This window comes from Maylandia zebra, linkage group LG4 (assembly GCF_041146795.1).
Source record: "Maylandia zebra isolate NMK-2024a linkage group LG4, Mzebra_GT3a, whole genome shotgun sequence".
Classification (NCBI taxonomy): Eukaryota; Metazoa; Chordata; class Actinopteri; order Cichliformes; family Cichlidae; genus Maylandia; species Maylandia zebra.
The window spans coordinates 3,523,321-3,540,457 of record NC_135170.1 but is presented as its reverse complement, the minus strand read 5'-3'; the positions used below and the strand labels follow the sequence as shown (position 1 = coordinate 3,540,457).

General features: G+C 40.3%; 2 protein-coding genes across 2 annotated transcripts; both read left to right on the top strand.

Moving 5' to 3' along the window:
• Window positions 1-104: 104 nt before the first annotated feature.
• Window positions 105-2,433, top strand: LOC101474006 (E3 ubiquitin/ISG15 ligase TRIM25-like). The gene has a single exon (XM_076882861.1). It carries the CDS (start codon window positions 331-333, stop codon window positions 1,819-1,821), a length of 1,491 nt encoding a protein of 496 aa, XP_076738976.1. The 5' UTR covers window positions 105-330; the 3' UTR covers window positions 1,822-2,433.
• A 5,730-nt stretch (window positions 2,434-8,163) lies between these two features.
• LOC101473703 (endonuclease domain-containing 1 protein-like) lies at window positions 8,164-10,577 on the top strand. The gene is made up of 2 exons (XM_024802105.2): window positions 8,164-9,382; window positions 9,975-10,577. The coding sequence occupies exons 1-2, from the start codon at window positions 9,104-9,106 to the stop codon at window positions 10,575-10,577; spliced, it is 882 nt and encodes a 293-aa protein (XP_024657873.2). The 5' UTR covers window positions 8,164-9,103.
• The last annotated feature ends 6,560 nt before the right edge of the window (window positions 10,578-17,137 follow it).

Sequence of the window (17,137 nt, the reverse complement as noted above, 5' to 3'; positions counted from 1 at the left end):
TATACTTCTATTTTTCTTTTCTTCTGTACCTTCTTCATGCTCACATAAAGAGGAGGGACTTTGCGCTTCCTTTGTACCTTTGTGTTAATTGTGCGCTGTTAAGAGACCAACCCTCGCTGGATTACTTAAACTAACTTTCAGATTTCCAGACCGTCAAACTTCTGCAGTTTTATATCATCCAGCAAGAAGACTTGTGAGTTTGACCTGCTTAATATCCACGCAGAATAAAGGAATAAAGCTTTCCTGTGTTCTTCCAACCGACGTTGAGTGTTTGAAAAGAGTTGGATTATTGAGGCGACAACGAGCTAAATTGCATTTAGCGTCCCGGAAATGGCGCAGCGAGAAAACCAGGTGAACCGAGACAAACTCTGCTGCTCGATCTGTTTGGATCTCCTGAAGGAGCCGGTGACTATTCCCTGTGGACACAGCTACTGTATGAACTGTGTTAAAAGCTACTGGGATGAAGAGGATCAGAAGGAAACCCACAGCTGTCCTCAGTGCAGACAGACCTTCACACCGAGGCCTGCTCTGGTGAGAAACACCGTGATAGCAGATTTAGTGGAGGAAACAAAGAAGACTGGACTCCAAGCTGCTAAAGCTGATCTCTGTCATGCTGAACATGAAGATGTGAGCTGTGACGTCTGCACTGAGACAAAGCTGAAAGCTGTCAAGTCCTGTCTGCAGTGTCTGGCCTCTTACTGTGAGCAGCACCTCCAGCCTCACTATGAATCCTCTGCCTTTAAGAAACACAAGCTGGTGGACCCCTCCCAGCAGCTCCAGGAGATCATGTGCCCTCGCCACAATGAGGTGATGAAGATCTTCTGCCGCACTGATCAGCAGTGTATCTGTTATCTGTGCTCCATGGATGAACATAAAGGCCACGACACAGTTTCCACTGCAGCAGAGATGAGCGAGAAGCAGACAGAGCTCAAAGAGAGACAGCAGAACATCGAGAGGAAAATTAAAGAGAAAGAGAAAAGTGTGAAGGTCCTGCAGCAGGAGATCTCTGAGCTGAGGAGGAGAAAAACTGAGCTGGAGCAGCTCTCTCACACAGAGGACCCCACCCAGTTTCTACACAACTACACCTTGCTGTCACGTCTCAGTGAAGCTCCAGACTCAGCCAGAATCAATATTCATCCTGAGAGCTACACCGAGGATGCGGCAGCAGCTGTGTCAGAGTCCAGAGAGAAACTGCAGTCCAGTGTTGAATGGACCATAACTGCTGTTGAAGAAACTCAAGGGGATGTTTCAGAGCCCAAGACCAGAGCTGAATTCCTAAAATATAAATGTGAAATCACATTTAACCCAAACACAGCACACCAGCGTGTTGTGCTTGGGCCTGGCTTAAAAGCAAAATATAGTCATACTCAGACAATCAGGCGCTATGATCACACTGACAGATTCACTGACTGGCCTCAGGTGTTGAGCAGAGAGAGTTTCACAGGACCTTGTTACTGGGAGGTGGAGTGGAGCGGGGATGATGTCTTTATAGCATTAGCTTACAGCAGTGTAAGCAGATCAGGAAAAGAGAGTGCTTTTGGAAACGATAACAGTTCATGGGCGCTGGAGTGTTTCAGTGGCGGTTATACATTCAGACATTCAGGCAGCAGGACTTTCATTAAAGGTCCACAGTCCTCGAGAATTGGAGTGTTCCTGAATAAGGATTTAGCTAATTTAATTTTTCTGTCCTTCTACAGCGTCTCTGAAAGCACTCGAACCATGACTCTTTTCCATAGCTTCTGTACCCGGCGCTATACACCACTCCTGGTTGGGCTCGGTGTATACGGTGGTAGCGCTGAAATCTGTGAGATTTTATGTTAAAACGATAAAATTCATAAAATCATTCTCTTATGCAACAAAAAGTAAAGACGCTCCATAAACAAGATAGTCACTTATTTGAAGGTAAAATGTCTTTGTTTTATACTTTTTCATGTTATAAGTAGTGGATTAGTAAAAACTGGCAAATGATAATTCATCAGTTCAATCTTAGAAAATAGCACATTTTGTACAATAAAGCTTCATTTCTCTAAACATACTAAAGCATATTTTTAAATCTTTTCTGATTCGTGTCAGACTTCTGATAATTGAAGATGATCACAAAATTCCTGGATATTTTTGTTTGCATTTCATTTCTATATTGTATGTAACAGATTAGATTGTAAAACATCTCAAAAATAAAACTTAATGTCATGTGATGCCATAACAGCTTCCTGTCTGCTGATGTTGTTTAGTGTGGATTATGTTTTTGGGGGGAATATTTCATCCATGGAGCGTGAGGTAAATAGTTTCAAAACAGTGTTTTAGTTTAAATAACTTTTATTTGATTGTCTCGTATGGCCAGTGTTTTATTGTCTAGCAAATCAGTAGCAAAGGCAGTGTTTCTAAAACCTCTAGAAATTATGAGACAACAAAAAAGTATTTATCATAAAATCCAGTAAACTAACAGCAGGACCTGTGGAGAGTGTGGGTGTTTTTCTTTCCTACCTGATACAGAGTTTACTGGTTTTACTCAAAATGATTTAGTTTCCAGTTTCAATAAAGTTTTCTCCATTTGTCTGGTGCGGTGCTGAAAACATGCTTCAGAGATTTTGGTCCATATTGACATGATGGAGTCACAGAGTTTGTCAGCTGCACAACTCTGATGTGAATCTTCATTTTACCACATCATAAAGGTGCTCTATTGTACTGAGATCTGGTGACTGTGGAGTCCATGTGAGTGCAGTGTTAAGAAATAGAGAGATATTTTTAATGTGTATCTGCTCATTAGATTGTTTTATGTACTTTAATAATGAAGGTTTGTAGAGCAAGGCCACTTTTGACTCACAAGCTAAGTGCTCAGCCAGACTGAAAAACAGGAAGTTTTAGTGCACAGATATATTAATAGATAAGACACAGAAAAGAGGAACTTTTCCATATAAGCAATGTTTGAGACTGTGTGACGTGTAAAGTGCAGAAATAACACCATATAAGACACATGTGGAGCTAAAAATGTTAGAGATCCTGCAACTGGCATTTGAGCTGTGCAGGGGTCTCTCTCTTCCTGAAGATGATTGAATAAAAAGAAATATAAATGTTTTGACCACTATGAGTCGGGTTTCTCTGTTCTATCACGGGGACAAAAGAATCGGGGTTAATATTTGGTGTTTCCGCCCGGTTCTTCGTGTGACAGAGAGAAGAAATGTGGCCGAAGGTTGGATCTGATATGAGGCGAACAGAAGCCTGGTCTAAAAAGATTTAAAGGTAGGCACAAACCTGTTCAAAAAGCACATTTGTGCAGATTGGATGAATTCTAAATTATCTGTTCACTGAGTGATGATCTTAACTATTAAATTGGCTCAGTAGTGGTAAAACTAAATTCTTGAGAATAAAGTGAAGTTTTGAAGTAAGGATAATGAAACCTTGAGAATGACAGTACTGAGTTAAAGGTCATATGGTATTTTATGGTAAAAGAGACCAATGTGTGTTTAGGATAACACAGGATCATAGGTAATTGGTCAGTTTATGGTTTAATAAGTGTCAAACTCACGGGGTTCAAGAACCTCCTACCCCTCTGAGACGTTGGAAGGGGGCTCCGGCGTGGGCATACTGCAGGTGGCACCTGCCAAGAGTTGTGGGCTTGGTTTTAAAAATAGCCAATGATTGACAGGATCATTTTAGGAGACACTTATTTGTGAGTAAAAAGAGTAATTCCGGACGTGGAAGTCTGATGAGAAGGGCACCTAGAACTGGGCAAGGTGTCTAAGTGGCTCAGGATTTCAGAGAATCGAGTCAGTTGTGATTTTGAGTTCTAATGGAAAGTTGATTTTAAAGGAAAATCAATGTCGATCATTTTGAAGTAATTCTGAAGATATTACTAGATGTGCTGTGACACAAGTGAAGAATCAGTTGTGTACATGGGGATACACAATTGTGTTGATATTGATGGATCGGCTGCGATCCATCTGATAAGTTAATGCTGGGTGCACTGAGACAAGAAACTGTTTTAAATCCTCACGGGCTGCAGTGAGATACATGTGCTGAAGATTACTGGACCCATAGAGGTCCATTTGATGAAGTTCTTGGGCAGATAAATGACAGAAACAGTTTTTGAATCTTGTGAGAATTTTGAAGCACTGAGACTGAGTTTTCTCCATGCTTGGTGCGCTGTGAGGACTTATATCACGGTTATAAGTCCAAAGTTTTATGCCCTGGAGGCCAAGAGTTGTGTGTAGAGAAGAACATGACTCAGAAAAGGACACTTATGGTCATATTTTGTCTAATTTGGGGAGAATTGTCCCATATGTGTTTATTTCTCTTCCCTTTTAAGAGGACATACGCAGTTACTGGCTGCAGTGTACTTCCTCTTTCTGATTTTAAATACTTTTTTGCCCCACTGTAATCTTTAACTTGTTTACAGATTAAGTTGTGTTATTAGCAGGGCTAAAAATAAACTGGATAATGCTGAAGTCTGACAGATTCAATGATATACACAATACACCACAGTGAGCAAGGTTTCTTTAATAACCACATAGATCACTGAAGCTTTCCTAATCCTAATAAAACACACACAGCCATGCTGAATTTACTGTATTATTATAATATTAACACATATCATGTTTAATGGTCAGTTCACTAAATGACACCGCCCTCCACAAATGTGACCCCGATGATGCATATTTGTTGACCGTACAGCAAGTAAGCCATGACACACATGAGGCCGAACTGGACACATATGAGGACAGGAAAGAAAAGAACAGACAGCTTCACATGAAGTTCCAACGCAGTTTAATTTCCAGCTGATGATGATCACAAATTCTTCTTCCTTTCACAGCTGCTGCATCCAGCCCGGGTGCTTCAAACCGTCCTCCTAAATTAAAGTCTTGTTTTTGACTGAAACTTTATGCTGCCTCATCAGTTCTTAAAGAGCATCAGGATGTGTGATGGAAATATCTCTGTAGTGACATCACTTTAAACTGACCTCAGCCTCCAGCCATGCATGAGCAGCATTTAATCAGTTCATTTTCTTACTGAGTAGATACTGTGCCTACTGTGAGTTCACAGGCAAATGTGGTCAAAAGTAGATCAGACATTTTCAGTTTTTCCATTCACATATCAACCCGAATCAACTGGCTTCTTTGTCTATTTATCTGTCATGTAAGCAAAGCAGCTGACTACACTCAGTAGAATGATCAGTCCTTTGTGTTTACTGGATGAACTTTAAAGGCGTTCTTTTCTCATGATGATTTGATTTTAATAACATTTTTCAACCCCATGACTTTGTTATAAGACTGACATGGATTAAAACAAATTTCTGGAGCCCCCTAGCCCCTACTAGGGGGCTCTCTAAATGGTGGGGAGGTTGTTATATCTTTGCCCTGGTGGGTTCCAGAGTGTGGGGGTGCCTACTGGGGTCAGCGGGGGAGCTGGCCCCAGGGAGGGTCCGCTTGCCCCTCCCTTTCTTCCCTCCCCATCCTCAGCTGCCTCCCTATTCCCGCTCTACCACACCCACCCACACACGCAGGGCTTGGGGTGCAGGCATGTCACCAGGGTGCAGGGGAGGCACTCCCCCTCTGTCCCCTTCTGGCCGCCTGTGCCTCAATTTTATTCTGCAACCTAGACATTCACATTACTCACATAACACATACATATAGGGCCTTGGGGGTGGGCACGTTTTACAGCATCCAGAGGATGGTCGGTGTACTCCAACCCACCTCTGGCGCTGGTGCCCTACCCTCAATTTTAAATGCATGTAGACACTAAGGGTTTTCAGGAGGAGCCGTGCTGCTCTCTGAGAGGAAGCTAGTACCATGCTCTCCTGAGTTTTAAATGCACTTTAGAACAGCACACAGCAACACTACATATGAGCAGGCATAGGGAGGTTTGAGGTCTTCACTCACCCCGGTTCTGTTAGCCGTCAGGGCTGGGGGGCTGGGAGGAGGTGCTGGCCGTCAGACTGGGGTCTGGGATGCGGGGCCTCCCTGCTACTGCAGATAAGGAGGTGGTTCGCTTGCCTCCACCCCAGAGAGAAGGGTTACATGTCCTGGGTCTAGGTGCGGCTTGCCCCTCTGAGGGCGGGGGTACCTGGACCTGGGATATAGAGTATGTTTGGGGAGTGCGACTGTCTGTGCAGTGTCTATTTGTGTCTGTCTACACGTTGGGTGAGTGCCGAGTATTTGGTTGTGTATATGGGGGTGGGAATGCACGTCTGTGTCTATATGTCAGGTTGGGTCTTAGACTCGACCTCTCTGGGAACATCTCAGGCCCTCTAAAGTACGGAGGCCTATCTCCCCTCACCACACTCCCTGCCGGTGGCTGATGCCCTCAGACGTTGGTGTGTTGGTGGTCCTTGTCGTCTGGGGCTGGGCGCTCATGTATGTACCGGCTCACTCCTGGTGGCCGATTGGCGGGGCCGGGCGCCTGTGGCCCGGCTGGGCTCCTTCCGGGGGGTGGGATGCCCTCAGGCCTCTGGCCTCTGGGCCTGAAGCTCGGTCCTCTCTGGCACAGCTGGCTGCCGGCAGAGCCCGCGGACACGTCACTGCAACCCCCTCTGGCCTCTGCTCCGTGGCTGCTTGGTGACCTCTCGTTTGGGGCTCTACTCAGCTCTTCCCAGGAGGGTGGCACGGTCCCCCCCCCCCCCCCCCCCCCCCCCCTTTGGTGGTCCTCCTCAGGTCCTTGTACTCTGGGGCCTCTGGATATCTGGGGCCTGGATCTCCTCCATACCTGCTTCATGCCCTGGGGGACGGGGCTGTGGCTCCCCACACTCCCTAGCAGATCATTACATGGAGAAACCTTTGGAATGCAAGCATGCTGATCCACACAGGTGTGCACACAGGTGTACACACGGGTATTCACAGACGCGGACTACAGCTTTCTTGGCTGCTGCCTCAAAGCACACTGTGCGCTGTCTATCTTGCGTGCTGCACAATATCTTTTATTATTTAATATCTACTGTTATCTACTGCTAGCTAGTTTATTGTGATGGTGCTGTTTTTTATTATGTTGCTCTTTGTTGTTTGCTTTCTCTTCTGTTTTTTTTCTCCATACAGGTGATCCAGGTGTTTTGTTTGTTTGTTTCCTTTCCCCCCCCTTTCTCACCATCTCTTCTCCCCTTTGGTTTTCTTTCTCTCCCTCTCTTTCTGTCATTCTTTCTCCCTGTCCTATCCCCCAGTCATGTCTGTCCCGTTTGTAGCAACTGAAAATAAAATAAATTCATAATTATAATAAAGGTCAATCAAATGGACCAATATGGCAAGGCCATGATGATCCACTTGGTAAAATAAATCCGCTTGGCATCTTTCTTGGCCTTAAGACAACAATTCTGATGCTAAAGATCCAAACGGGACAAAATAAATAAATAAATGAATAAATAAAATAAAATAAAATAAAACAAATTTCTTTTGCTCAAGTAAAAAAAAACAACAAAAAACAGGTTTTAGATAAAAATCATGTTGAACCTCATTACCTCATCATTAGCGTTCAGTGTCATCAGTGTAATCAATCATAATCATTAATGGTGGAACAAACAACACATAACTTGAATTTATTTATGTGTGGTATCTTTAGGATTAGGATTCAACTTTGTCATTACACATGTATAAATGCAATGTAACGAAATACAGTTTGCATCTAATTAGAAGTGCAATCAGAGAAATTCTACAGTTAAGTTAAGCAAATATACAGATGTACTACGGCCTAATGTATGGATATACTGATATATACAGATAAGAGTAGTATAAATGGGGCAATAGTTATGAACAGATTATGTACAGAGAGACCAAATATACAGTACATATGTACAGATATACAGATGATCGGTATAGCATACAGATGTTCTATATTGCTATACAGATGGGCAGATATAGAGATGTACTATGAACAAATATACAGATTTGCTAAATATATACAGATGTGCTGGTGTGTGGTAACAGATCTACAGAGTCCTATGAGTATATCTACAGCAGTGGAAGCGTAGCGCTCTGAGCAGACTATAACAGGGAACAGTGTACGCACTATACCAGAGACTATATGTCAGTTTCCTAAACTATAGCAGTAAACAAGTAACCATTTATTGTAAAATAATTTTTTATAAAAGAACGAACTGAATGTATAGAAATGTATAGAAACAGAAGGCGTTCATTAAAACTTAAAATTTTGAAAAATTAACTATAGAAAAATAAAAATACATCTCAGGGTTAAGAAATTGTTGTCTTTTCCATTAGTTTCTTCTTTAGTTGCATTTTACTTGATATGACACTTTAAACTGTATAGTAGACTGTATATATTAAGTAAGTAAGTAAGTAAAATTTTATTTATATAGCAACTTTCAAGATATAAAATCACAAAGTGCTTCACAAGACCCAACAATGAAAAAAAAACAAGCAAAATTAATAGAAAGCAGATTTAAAACATTTGTTTTTAACTCATTTTTTAAAGAGATCACAGAGTCTCAAATCGAAAGGAAGAGAGAAAAGTTCCAGAGTCTGGAGGCCACTGAACAGGAGGCTCTGTCTCCGTTTGTTTTCAGCTGAGTATGGGGCCCCACACACACTCATTCACTCACTCAGGTCGTGTGCATGCAAATAAGAAAACGTTTGAATAGGCGCAGGTCACCACACTGTCACCTGAGTTTAGGTTTATGTAAAATCCGCATGTATTTTATTAGTTGATTTTCTTATTCAGCAGATATGATTTGCTTAATACAATAAGCAGCCAGATAGAAAAAAAATGTTGTTTATATATATTTATGCGTGTGTGTTTCAAAAGTCTGAATGCTTTCTGCATTCAGTTGCAACCAGGTGCAACTATGTGTCAGAGGTCAGTACTAGTTCGCTGGGCGTACAGTTAAAATGGTTTGCATATTCTTTAAGATTGTATGTAAAACATTATGTTACAATGCGTACAAAGGACACTGTCATAAATTTATAGACACTGTAGGATAAAAACTTTGGATAATCAAGTGCCCTGTCCTTTGTTAAACAGCAGCCTGTGTTTGGTATCTGCATTAGTACCAGCCACCATCACTGCCACCACCCAGAGGCTGACAGTATTTAACTCCAACCCTCATTTTCAGGAGAAAGGTTCAGTCTACCTTCTACTTTGCTGTGAGAGCTGTCTCAAAGGAAGGATGGGTTTTTTTTCATCACTGTTCAGGTTTATCAGTGTTCTCTTCTATGGAAAGATCACTACTGACTTTAAACCATGCATTGAATTTTTCTACGCAAAAACGATACCACAGGGCATCAGTGGAGACGGCTACCAGGCATTATGTCAGTACTATGAAAGTCAATACCACTTTGCCACCCTGTATGACAGAAACCGTCGTATACCATTGTTCTCTGCGTATATACTCAGACCTGGAGAGGGATCTAGGCCCAAAAATACAAACTGGATGATTGAACCACGGGTAAGCTATGTAAAATATCACTGTGTGATGTTCAAAGACAGTCATGTATTTGAACTGCTCTCTTTTGACTGATACGGTTTATTTTAAAGATGGTTTTCTTAGAGAGGATGAAGAACAATAGTTACAATGTGAAGGAATCGCTCGTTTGGATTTTAACTGTTTGTTGAAGTGTGTATTCTCTGCATTTTACTGCCACATTGTTCTCCATCACCTCAAACAATATGCAACACATTTAAAGCAGTTATTTTCCTCCTGCCTGTCCTGCCTTAGATATTGTCATACTATACCACATATAATGTAATAACTTAAATAACACAAATATAACTGAATAAATAACAGGACAAGATAAAGAAGAAAACATACACAAGATTAGATGATCTTTAATAAAACGATGGTTAGAAAAGTCTGTAGGATTTTATTTGCTCTCTCACATTTCAAAATGACATGACTGTGCAGTATGACAGTAATCTCTCAGTGTTACACATTCCCACAAACTCACACTGAAAGACTATTTGCACACACAGTATGAAGAATGATAAATAATCTTTGTAGCTTCTAAAGAAATAAAAAGTCTGTCTTTGTTGTCATTCAGCTGGTATCAGACAAAGTCAACACAGGAATGAAGTACCAAAAACATCCTGACCAAAATGTGAAGAACAGCCAGGCAGTCAATGAAGACTATAGAAACTCTGGTTATAGCAGAGGCCACCTCGCCCCCAGTGGTCACCAACAGACAGAAGAAGACAAAAAGGCTACCTTCACCCTGACAAATATTGTTCCTCAAATGGAAAAGTTCAATAACGGCCCCTGGAAAATTCTGGAAGAAAGCATGGCAAAAAGACTTGAAGTCTGCACATCAAAAATGTATGTTATCACTGGAGTCATGCCTTATGTGAATGATGAACCCACGATCAATAACAGGGTGACTGTTCCTGAGTACTTTTGGACTGCTTACTGCTGCCCAACGTTCACAGCTGGACTGCAGAATTACTTTCCTACTTTTGCTGCAGTGGGAAGAAATGATCCCAACAGTAAAGATGACATTGTGAAAAAAAACACAGAAGATGGCCATGATGTGATGGAGATGTCCTTGGAGGACCTGGAGAAGATCCTGCAAAAAAGGCTAAAGATGCCTAAAATGAGTCTCTTTAAAAATGAATGTAAGGAAGAAAAGTCTTTTTTTGGTTTTGGTTGAACTAAAAAAATCAAATACTTGTCACTAAAATGTGTTAAGATAAAAGTGAAATAAATGAAATGAAATAAAGAATAATAAATAAAACTGTAATGTTTTTATCATTAAGTTAAGACAAAACTATATTTTAGAAACATATAACATATCTGAGTTTCTTCAAAAAAATGAAAACATCGTACAGCCTTGTGCTGCAGGACGGGTTAAATAATACATTTGTAAAAAACTACCTATTTTCCTTTATTTTCATAAAGTATAATATTTTATTATATTTTTCACATTATATAGAGATGAAGTGATTAAATTTTGGTGGTGAAAGAATGCTCTTTGGAGGGTTTACACTCAATAAATATTCAAAAGGATAATTTAATGAGATGATGATGTTTACATCCAGGGGCGATTTTAGCCCATTTTTGGTGCTTCAGCACCCCCAAAGATTTCTTACTTTTTTGACAATATTTGCTGTTTGTGGGACACACTACTAAAATATAAAAAGCATACAGTACGTAACTGAGATGGAACATTTTAACAACAGAAATAGATAATCCCCCCCTCCCAAAATGGTTTGTTCCAGCTCTTCCCTACTCCGGCTCTGGTGCCCAAGATGCAGCGGAGCGGAGGTGGAAGCTCCTGCCTTAAAAGAGGACATATTAGCTGCATTTATTGGCTCAAAATGTGGTCATAAATATTTTGTACTTGTAAATCGGTTTTGTATGTGTAAAAAAACAATTGTGTGTGGACTTAGCCAAAAAAAACCCTGCAAGTTACAAGTACGAATTTTGACCCTATTTTTCTTCCTTTCATCTGATTGGTCAATGTCATATCAATCACAAACGTAACAATCCAATCAGAGAACAGATGGGTTTGGCTGTCGGACAGATGTCAGTTTGGCTTATATTTTATAAGTTATATTTTATTGTGTTGTGGTTTGCAGTGTTTTGTGTTGTTTCACTTTCATTTGTTTAAAAGGAAAAAGCTGAAAATTTAAGTAGTTAAAAGTTGAAATGTGTTTTTGTATTTTAGAATTTATTTATTACATTTTATGTGGAGTGAATACATAAAAAGTATATTTACAGTGTCCCTTAGAGACAAAGCACGTACAAACTCCAAAACACAACGGAAGTGCTCCAGGATGCTAGGGGCTGTGTTGAGCTTTTGTTACCTCGTGGCTACACAAGTCAGGAAGTACCAACAATCGGACTGAGGGTGTGGTAGTAACAGATTAATGAAGTTTTTTTTTTTAATTATTTGAATATATATATGAGTGTTTGTGTATTAATACATGTTTCATCTCTAGGGCCCCCCATAAATATTTATATATAAACATATATAAAGAAAACCACGTTTCTTTTTACATTACCAATTCCTTTTGTGCATAATTTTATATTGTTGTTGATAATTAATTAATTACAGCAACAAAACAACCTGAAGAGCTGGTTCAGAGCTGAAAGACCCGGTTCTTTTTAGTGAGCCGAGCCGAAAGAGCCAGTTCTCTAAAAAGAGCCGTAAATCCCATCACTAATACTTTCCCTATTTCAGTAGTGGCTGGGCCGGAGAGAAGGGAGGAGCGGCTACAGCGGAGGGTTGGAGCAGAGTGCACTGCAAAGTGCCGAACCTCAAAGTTAAAAAAGCTAAAATTGACCATCCTGAGTCTTGTCAGATCCTTCAGGGTTACAGTCACAAGCCCAGAGTTCTTTTTTATCATTTTCAATTCTGTGATTAACCCCTGTGCCACTGATCCTGCTGCAACAGTCACAATGGTGTGGTGTCTCTTTAATGTAACATAAGTCAGAGGTTTATGATGTCATTAGAAGTGTTGGGCAAGTTATTTTGAAAAAGTAATTAATTATAGTTACTAGTTACTTCTTCAAAAAAGTAACTGGGTTACAACATTCTAAAAGTAATTAATTACTTGAAAAATAACTATTACGTTATGTTACTTTACGTTACTCTAAAAAAATGCTTAACTCTGTAGGGTCCAGGGTATAATTGCACTCAAAAAACAGATTCAGGTCCTTCTTTCAAAGAACACATACAAATTTTGTTAGTTGTTCATAAATGTAATTAAAAAATACCAAATTAATTTGATTTTCTTTGTGTAAATTTAAAATTATTCTGAACCAGCTGATTCTGAACACAAAATGAATGAGTTTGTTGGGGCACTGGGGGTAGGGGGAGTACATTTTTGCACTTGCGCATTTGTAAACTCAAAAAAAAAATTCAAGCCCCTCTATAAGCTTAAGCATTTTTTTTTCTCACTCAACGCAAATGTAGCACTCCAGCATTACTGCAATTATTATTCGTGTGGTAAACAAACTCCAAAACACTTGCAAATTCCAAAACACAACGGAAGTGCTCCAGGACGCTAGGGGCAGTGTTGAGCTTTTGTTACCTAGTAACTACACAAGTCAGGAAGGACCAATGACCGGATTTGGGCTGTATCCCAATTCAGGCCGATTACGTCACAGCGGCGCGATGAAGGCTGTCCCAGTTCAAAGGCTGCTCGAAATGCGGCCCTCAAATGCGTCCTTCATTTCCCTGAATTTTAAGGATGTGGCGGTGTAGCCTTCATGGCCCAACATATCCCAGATTTCATAGCGCGGCTGTGCGTGTGGATAATTTTGCCGAAAAAAACGGCGGAAGCGGAGCCGCCGAAGAGTAAACTTTCAGAAGCAAGTACTGAATATTATGTCACTTATTTATGTGCAAATGTTTAATAATGAAGAACATTAAAACATTACTGTTGGCCACATGTCGGCAGAGTTATGTGACGTTAGCGATGTTTGTACTAACTTGGTTTTAAAGCCTTTACTTTTAAATATACGGCGTTCAATAGTTGACTTTAATCTCACAGAGATGTGATGATTTTGTGGATAATTAAAGTCAGTCATATATCCACAAACACAAAAGTCAGTGATGCTGCTCGGTTTGCAGTCCTGAACATCACGGCACAAGCAGCAATGGCGTGTCCAGCGGGGTGGCCTGGGGGGGCACAGGCCACCCCCCCAACCAGACTGGCCACCCCAGGTGCCACCCCAAAGGCAAAACAATAAAATTCAATCAAATATCAAATATCCGATTGTTTTCACGGTGACGCTCAGATATCCGAGTGTAAGTGAATGCAGCATCGGCTTCTGCGCTATGTGCATCACGTTAGCAAAGGTAGGAGAGCCAAGCGCGAAAGACGGCACTGCAGGAAACAATTTTTGGGTGAAAGAAAATGAGGACAGAATAAATGTCCCGGTAAGTAATATCAAGTTTGTTGAGTTTAGTAAACTTTGGTGAAATTAGAATACCAAAGAAAAAATAACACTTAAAGAATTATTGCAGCTGTGGAATATTTCAGACAGTATGCTACTGAGGGCAGCTAACATAAGAGTTATGAGCAGAGATGGGCAGTAACGCGTTACTTGTAACGCGTTACTGTAATCTGATTACTTTTTTCAAGTAACGAGTAAAGTAAGGGATTACTATTGCAAAATCGGTAATTAGATTACCGTTACTTTCCCGTAGGAACGCTGCGTTACTGCGTTACTAAAACCGTGATTTTTTTTGCGAGAATGTCTCATGACAGTGACGTAAGCAAGTGCGACGTTGGTGACAGCAGCTGTGTGCAGATCAACAATGGATAATATATCGAGTGCGGGAGAGAGTATGAGCGTGCAGCGTTTAAAGCGTGGAAGTACTGACCTTACTTTGAGTTTGATTCCATAAAAAGTGACAAAAACATTAGCGTCCATCGTGCGTGGGAAGAAAACTTCTTTTTACAGCGAAAAAAACCCCTAAACTTCCGAGCAAGCACCGAGTAGCTACGACGTGATGGGAAACTCACAGAGACACTCGCGCAGATTCTTCAACTGACCGCAGCACACCTACACCAGGGTAACCCTCCGCCTACCCTGCTCCTGCTTTACAGGTGAAAATAGAGCAAAAGGACCGCTGAGTCTTTGACTTTATTTATTTTCTGCTGTGTTTTACTTGCATCTGTTTGAAAGAGTGAGTGAAAATACAAAAAATATTTTATTTTATGTGCTGGAATGTGTAGAAAATAGGTTTAAATGTTAAACTAATTTATTCAAGTCAGAGAATGTTGCATAATTAAATGTTTTGCTTGATGCATAAAGTTAAAAGATTAAAACTGATAAAACAAGTTAAAAAAAGAGACTTTTCCATTTGATTACATTTTGTATGATGGATTATGCAGAAAAAGTAGAATTGGGCTGAAAGATCTATCACTTTATCACCTCTTCAGGTTGTAAATCGTGTTTTTAAAAAGTAACTAAGTAACTAAGTAACTAAGTAATTAATTACTTTTGAAAATAAGTAATCAGTAAAGTAACGGGATTACTTTTTGGGGGGAGTAATCAGTAATTAATTACTGATTACTTTTTTCAAGTAACTTGACCAACACTGGTTATGAGTTATAAGATATAATCTAAGTCGTAACATTGCTGTATGGAGCTGCAGATTTGGTTGCAGGTTAACATCGCTGGACTGGCCATCGGGCCCAGTGACTTATTTTTTATTTTTTTTGTAATGGCATGAACAATGAGAGGTGGTGGATTGGCCAGATGCAGGTCGATGTGTAGAAATAACTCCGTTGTTTGGTGGTGGCTATGGCGGGGCTTCCACAGAGGCAACAGGTGGATGAGGGAAGGGGAGGCAGGAGGAGAGACCCGAGGCAGCCGCCAGTCCGAGTGTCAGGTGAACTGAACTTCAGGTAAGAAGTTATGACCTGCAGTCTATCTGGGTCAGATATAAACCAAGTTTAGGTGGAGTTTATTTTCATGTTGCTGACTTTTTACTGTCAGTTGCAATAACTCATACTGCGTTCTAGCCAGTTTGACGGAGTTTTTATACAGCTGGGTGGGTGCTATGATGTTACTGATAGTGAACTTTATTTTATTCATAAGGTTAGTAGAGTTGCCAACGGCTCCTTAAAAAAATGGAATGGTCCCTCAATCAGAGAAAATATTACACGTTTCGTATTGAGCTGAGAAGAGACGCAGTTTGTCCCGAACTTTAGCTAGAATGGAAAAAGACACAAAGCTGGAGTTATTCTGTCTTTATGCTGCACAGCTGCCTCTTCTTCTCTCATTCTCTCCCCTGCCTCTCCTGTTGCTACTTCAATCATGAAACTGATCAATGATCAGCTGATCGGCTTTTCTCTCTTGTTTATCGCCCACTTTGCACCAGAAAGAGGAAACCAGCAGATGTCGCGCTAAACAACAGCAGCACGTTTAAGCTGTTGTTAGAATTTATTTAATATTAATTTCTAGTATCAGCTGATGTTTGCTGGAGCCACAGCTGTAAAGCTGCTGGTCATGATGTCTGTTTAGATATGTGGTGAGAGGGAAACATGAAGATGAAACCAGGAGACGTCCTTACTGAATCATCAGAGCTGAACAGGTGATGGAGAAACAGGTTTACCTTTTAGGTGACATGAATGAGTTGAAGGGAAGTTATGAACTGTTTCTGAGAGACAAATAACACCAGGATCCTTTTCTAAGCAGCTGACAGCTGGTAACTGTGCAGGGGCGGGTCTAGCAAAGTTTTGCCAGGGGGCCACATAGGGCATTAACAGGGAGAGGGGGGCACAAAGAAATACTTTTCTTTCTTATTCTCATTTAAAATATCTAGCTTTTATTAAATAATTATCTAAATCTTACAACCAAAGTTTTTATCTGACGTAAAATGTATAGAAATCATACATATACCAACAAGACTGTACATCACTGTCACCACAGCGTTTGTTTTCATTCAAAGTCTTTATGGCTTTAATACCTGGTGGGCCGGTCTGTAGTAAAAATGCCCAATTCTTTTGTCCCAGTCCAGCCCTGCAGGTTAATACTGGCAGTGTCACCATGCCAGCTGACTGTATTTCATCATCAGCCAGTGTTGTTCTTTATCAATATTACCAAAGTTTACCATAAGGCAGCATAGAAAGTATTTACTTGCTTTCAGGTTTTATTCAAATGTTAGTCTTTTCAGTTGTTTCTCCACTTTTTTCCTGTTTCAAAGTCAAACACCAGTTTGTGAGAAGATTATCTTCTTTTTTTAACAGGCAGATAAAGTTTTGCATTGGCTAATTTGTCAATTGTTTGTTAAAAATGTTCATATTTTAATATTCAAAAATGTTTTTGCCCAAAACATATGTGCACTATATGTCAGTAAAAATACTATGCAAATATTGATGTCCTTGAATGCTGAGTAAACACTGACAAAGCACTGATTGTATCTCTTGTACTTTATCAACGCAGTATCTAAAAACTTTGCACCATAGTGGTTAAAATCTCATTCTAATAAGAGTTAAAAGTGCATTTGGTTATTAGGTTTATAGGATTATTGAATTATGGTTAAGGGTTGGTAGAATTTTTTTTAAACATTATCTGCCAATTAAATCTGCCACCCTTCTCCAAATCTGTGCCCCTACCTGGCCCCCCCAACAAAAATTTTCTAGACATGCCACTGACAAGCAGGATTCACTGCACTGTTAATGTTAGCTATGTTATATTGCTGCCTCTGTTCGGTGGTGTCGAGCCAAACGGACTTTAATGTGTGTTTGA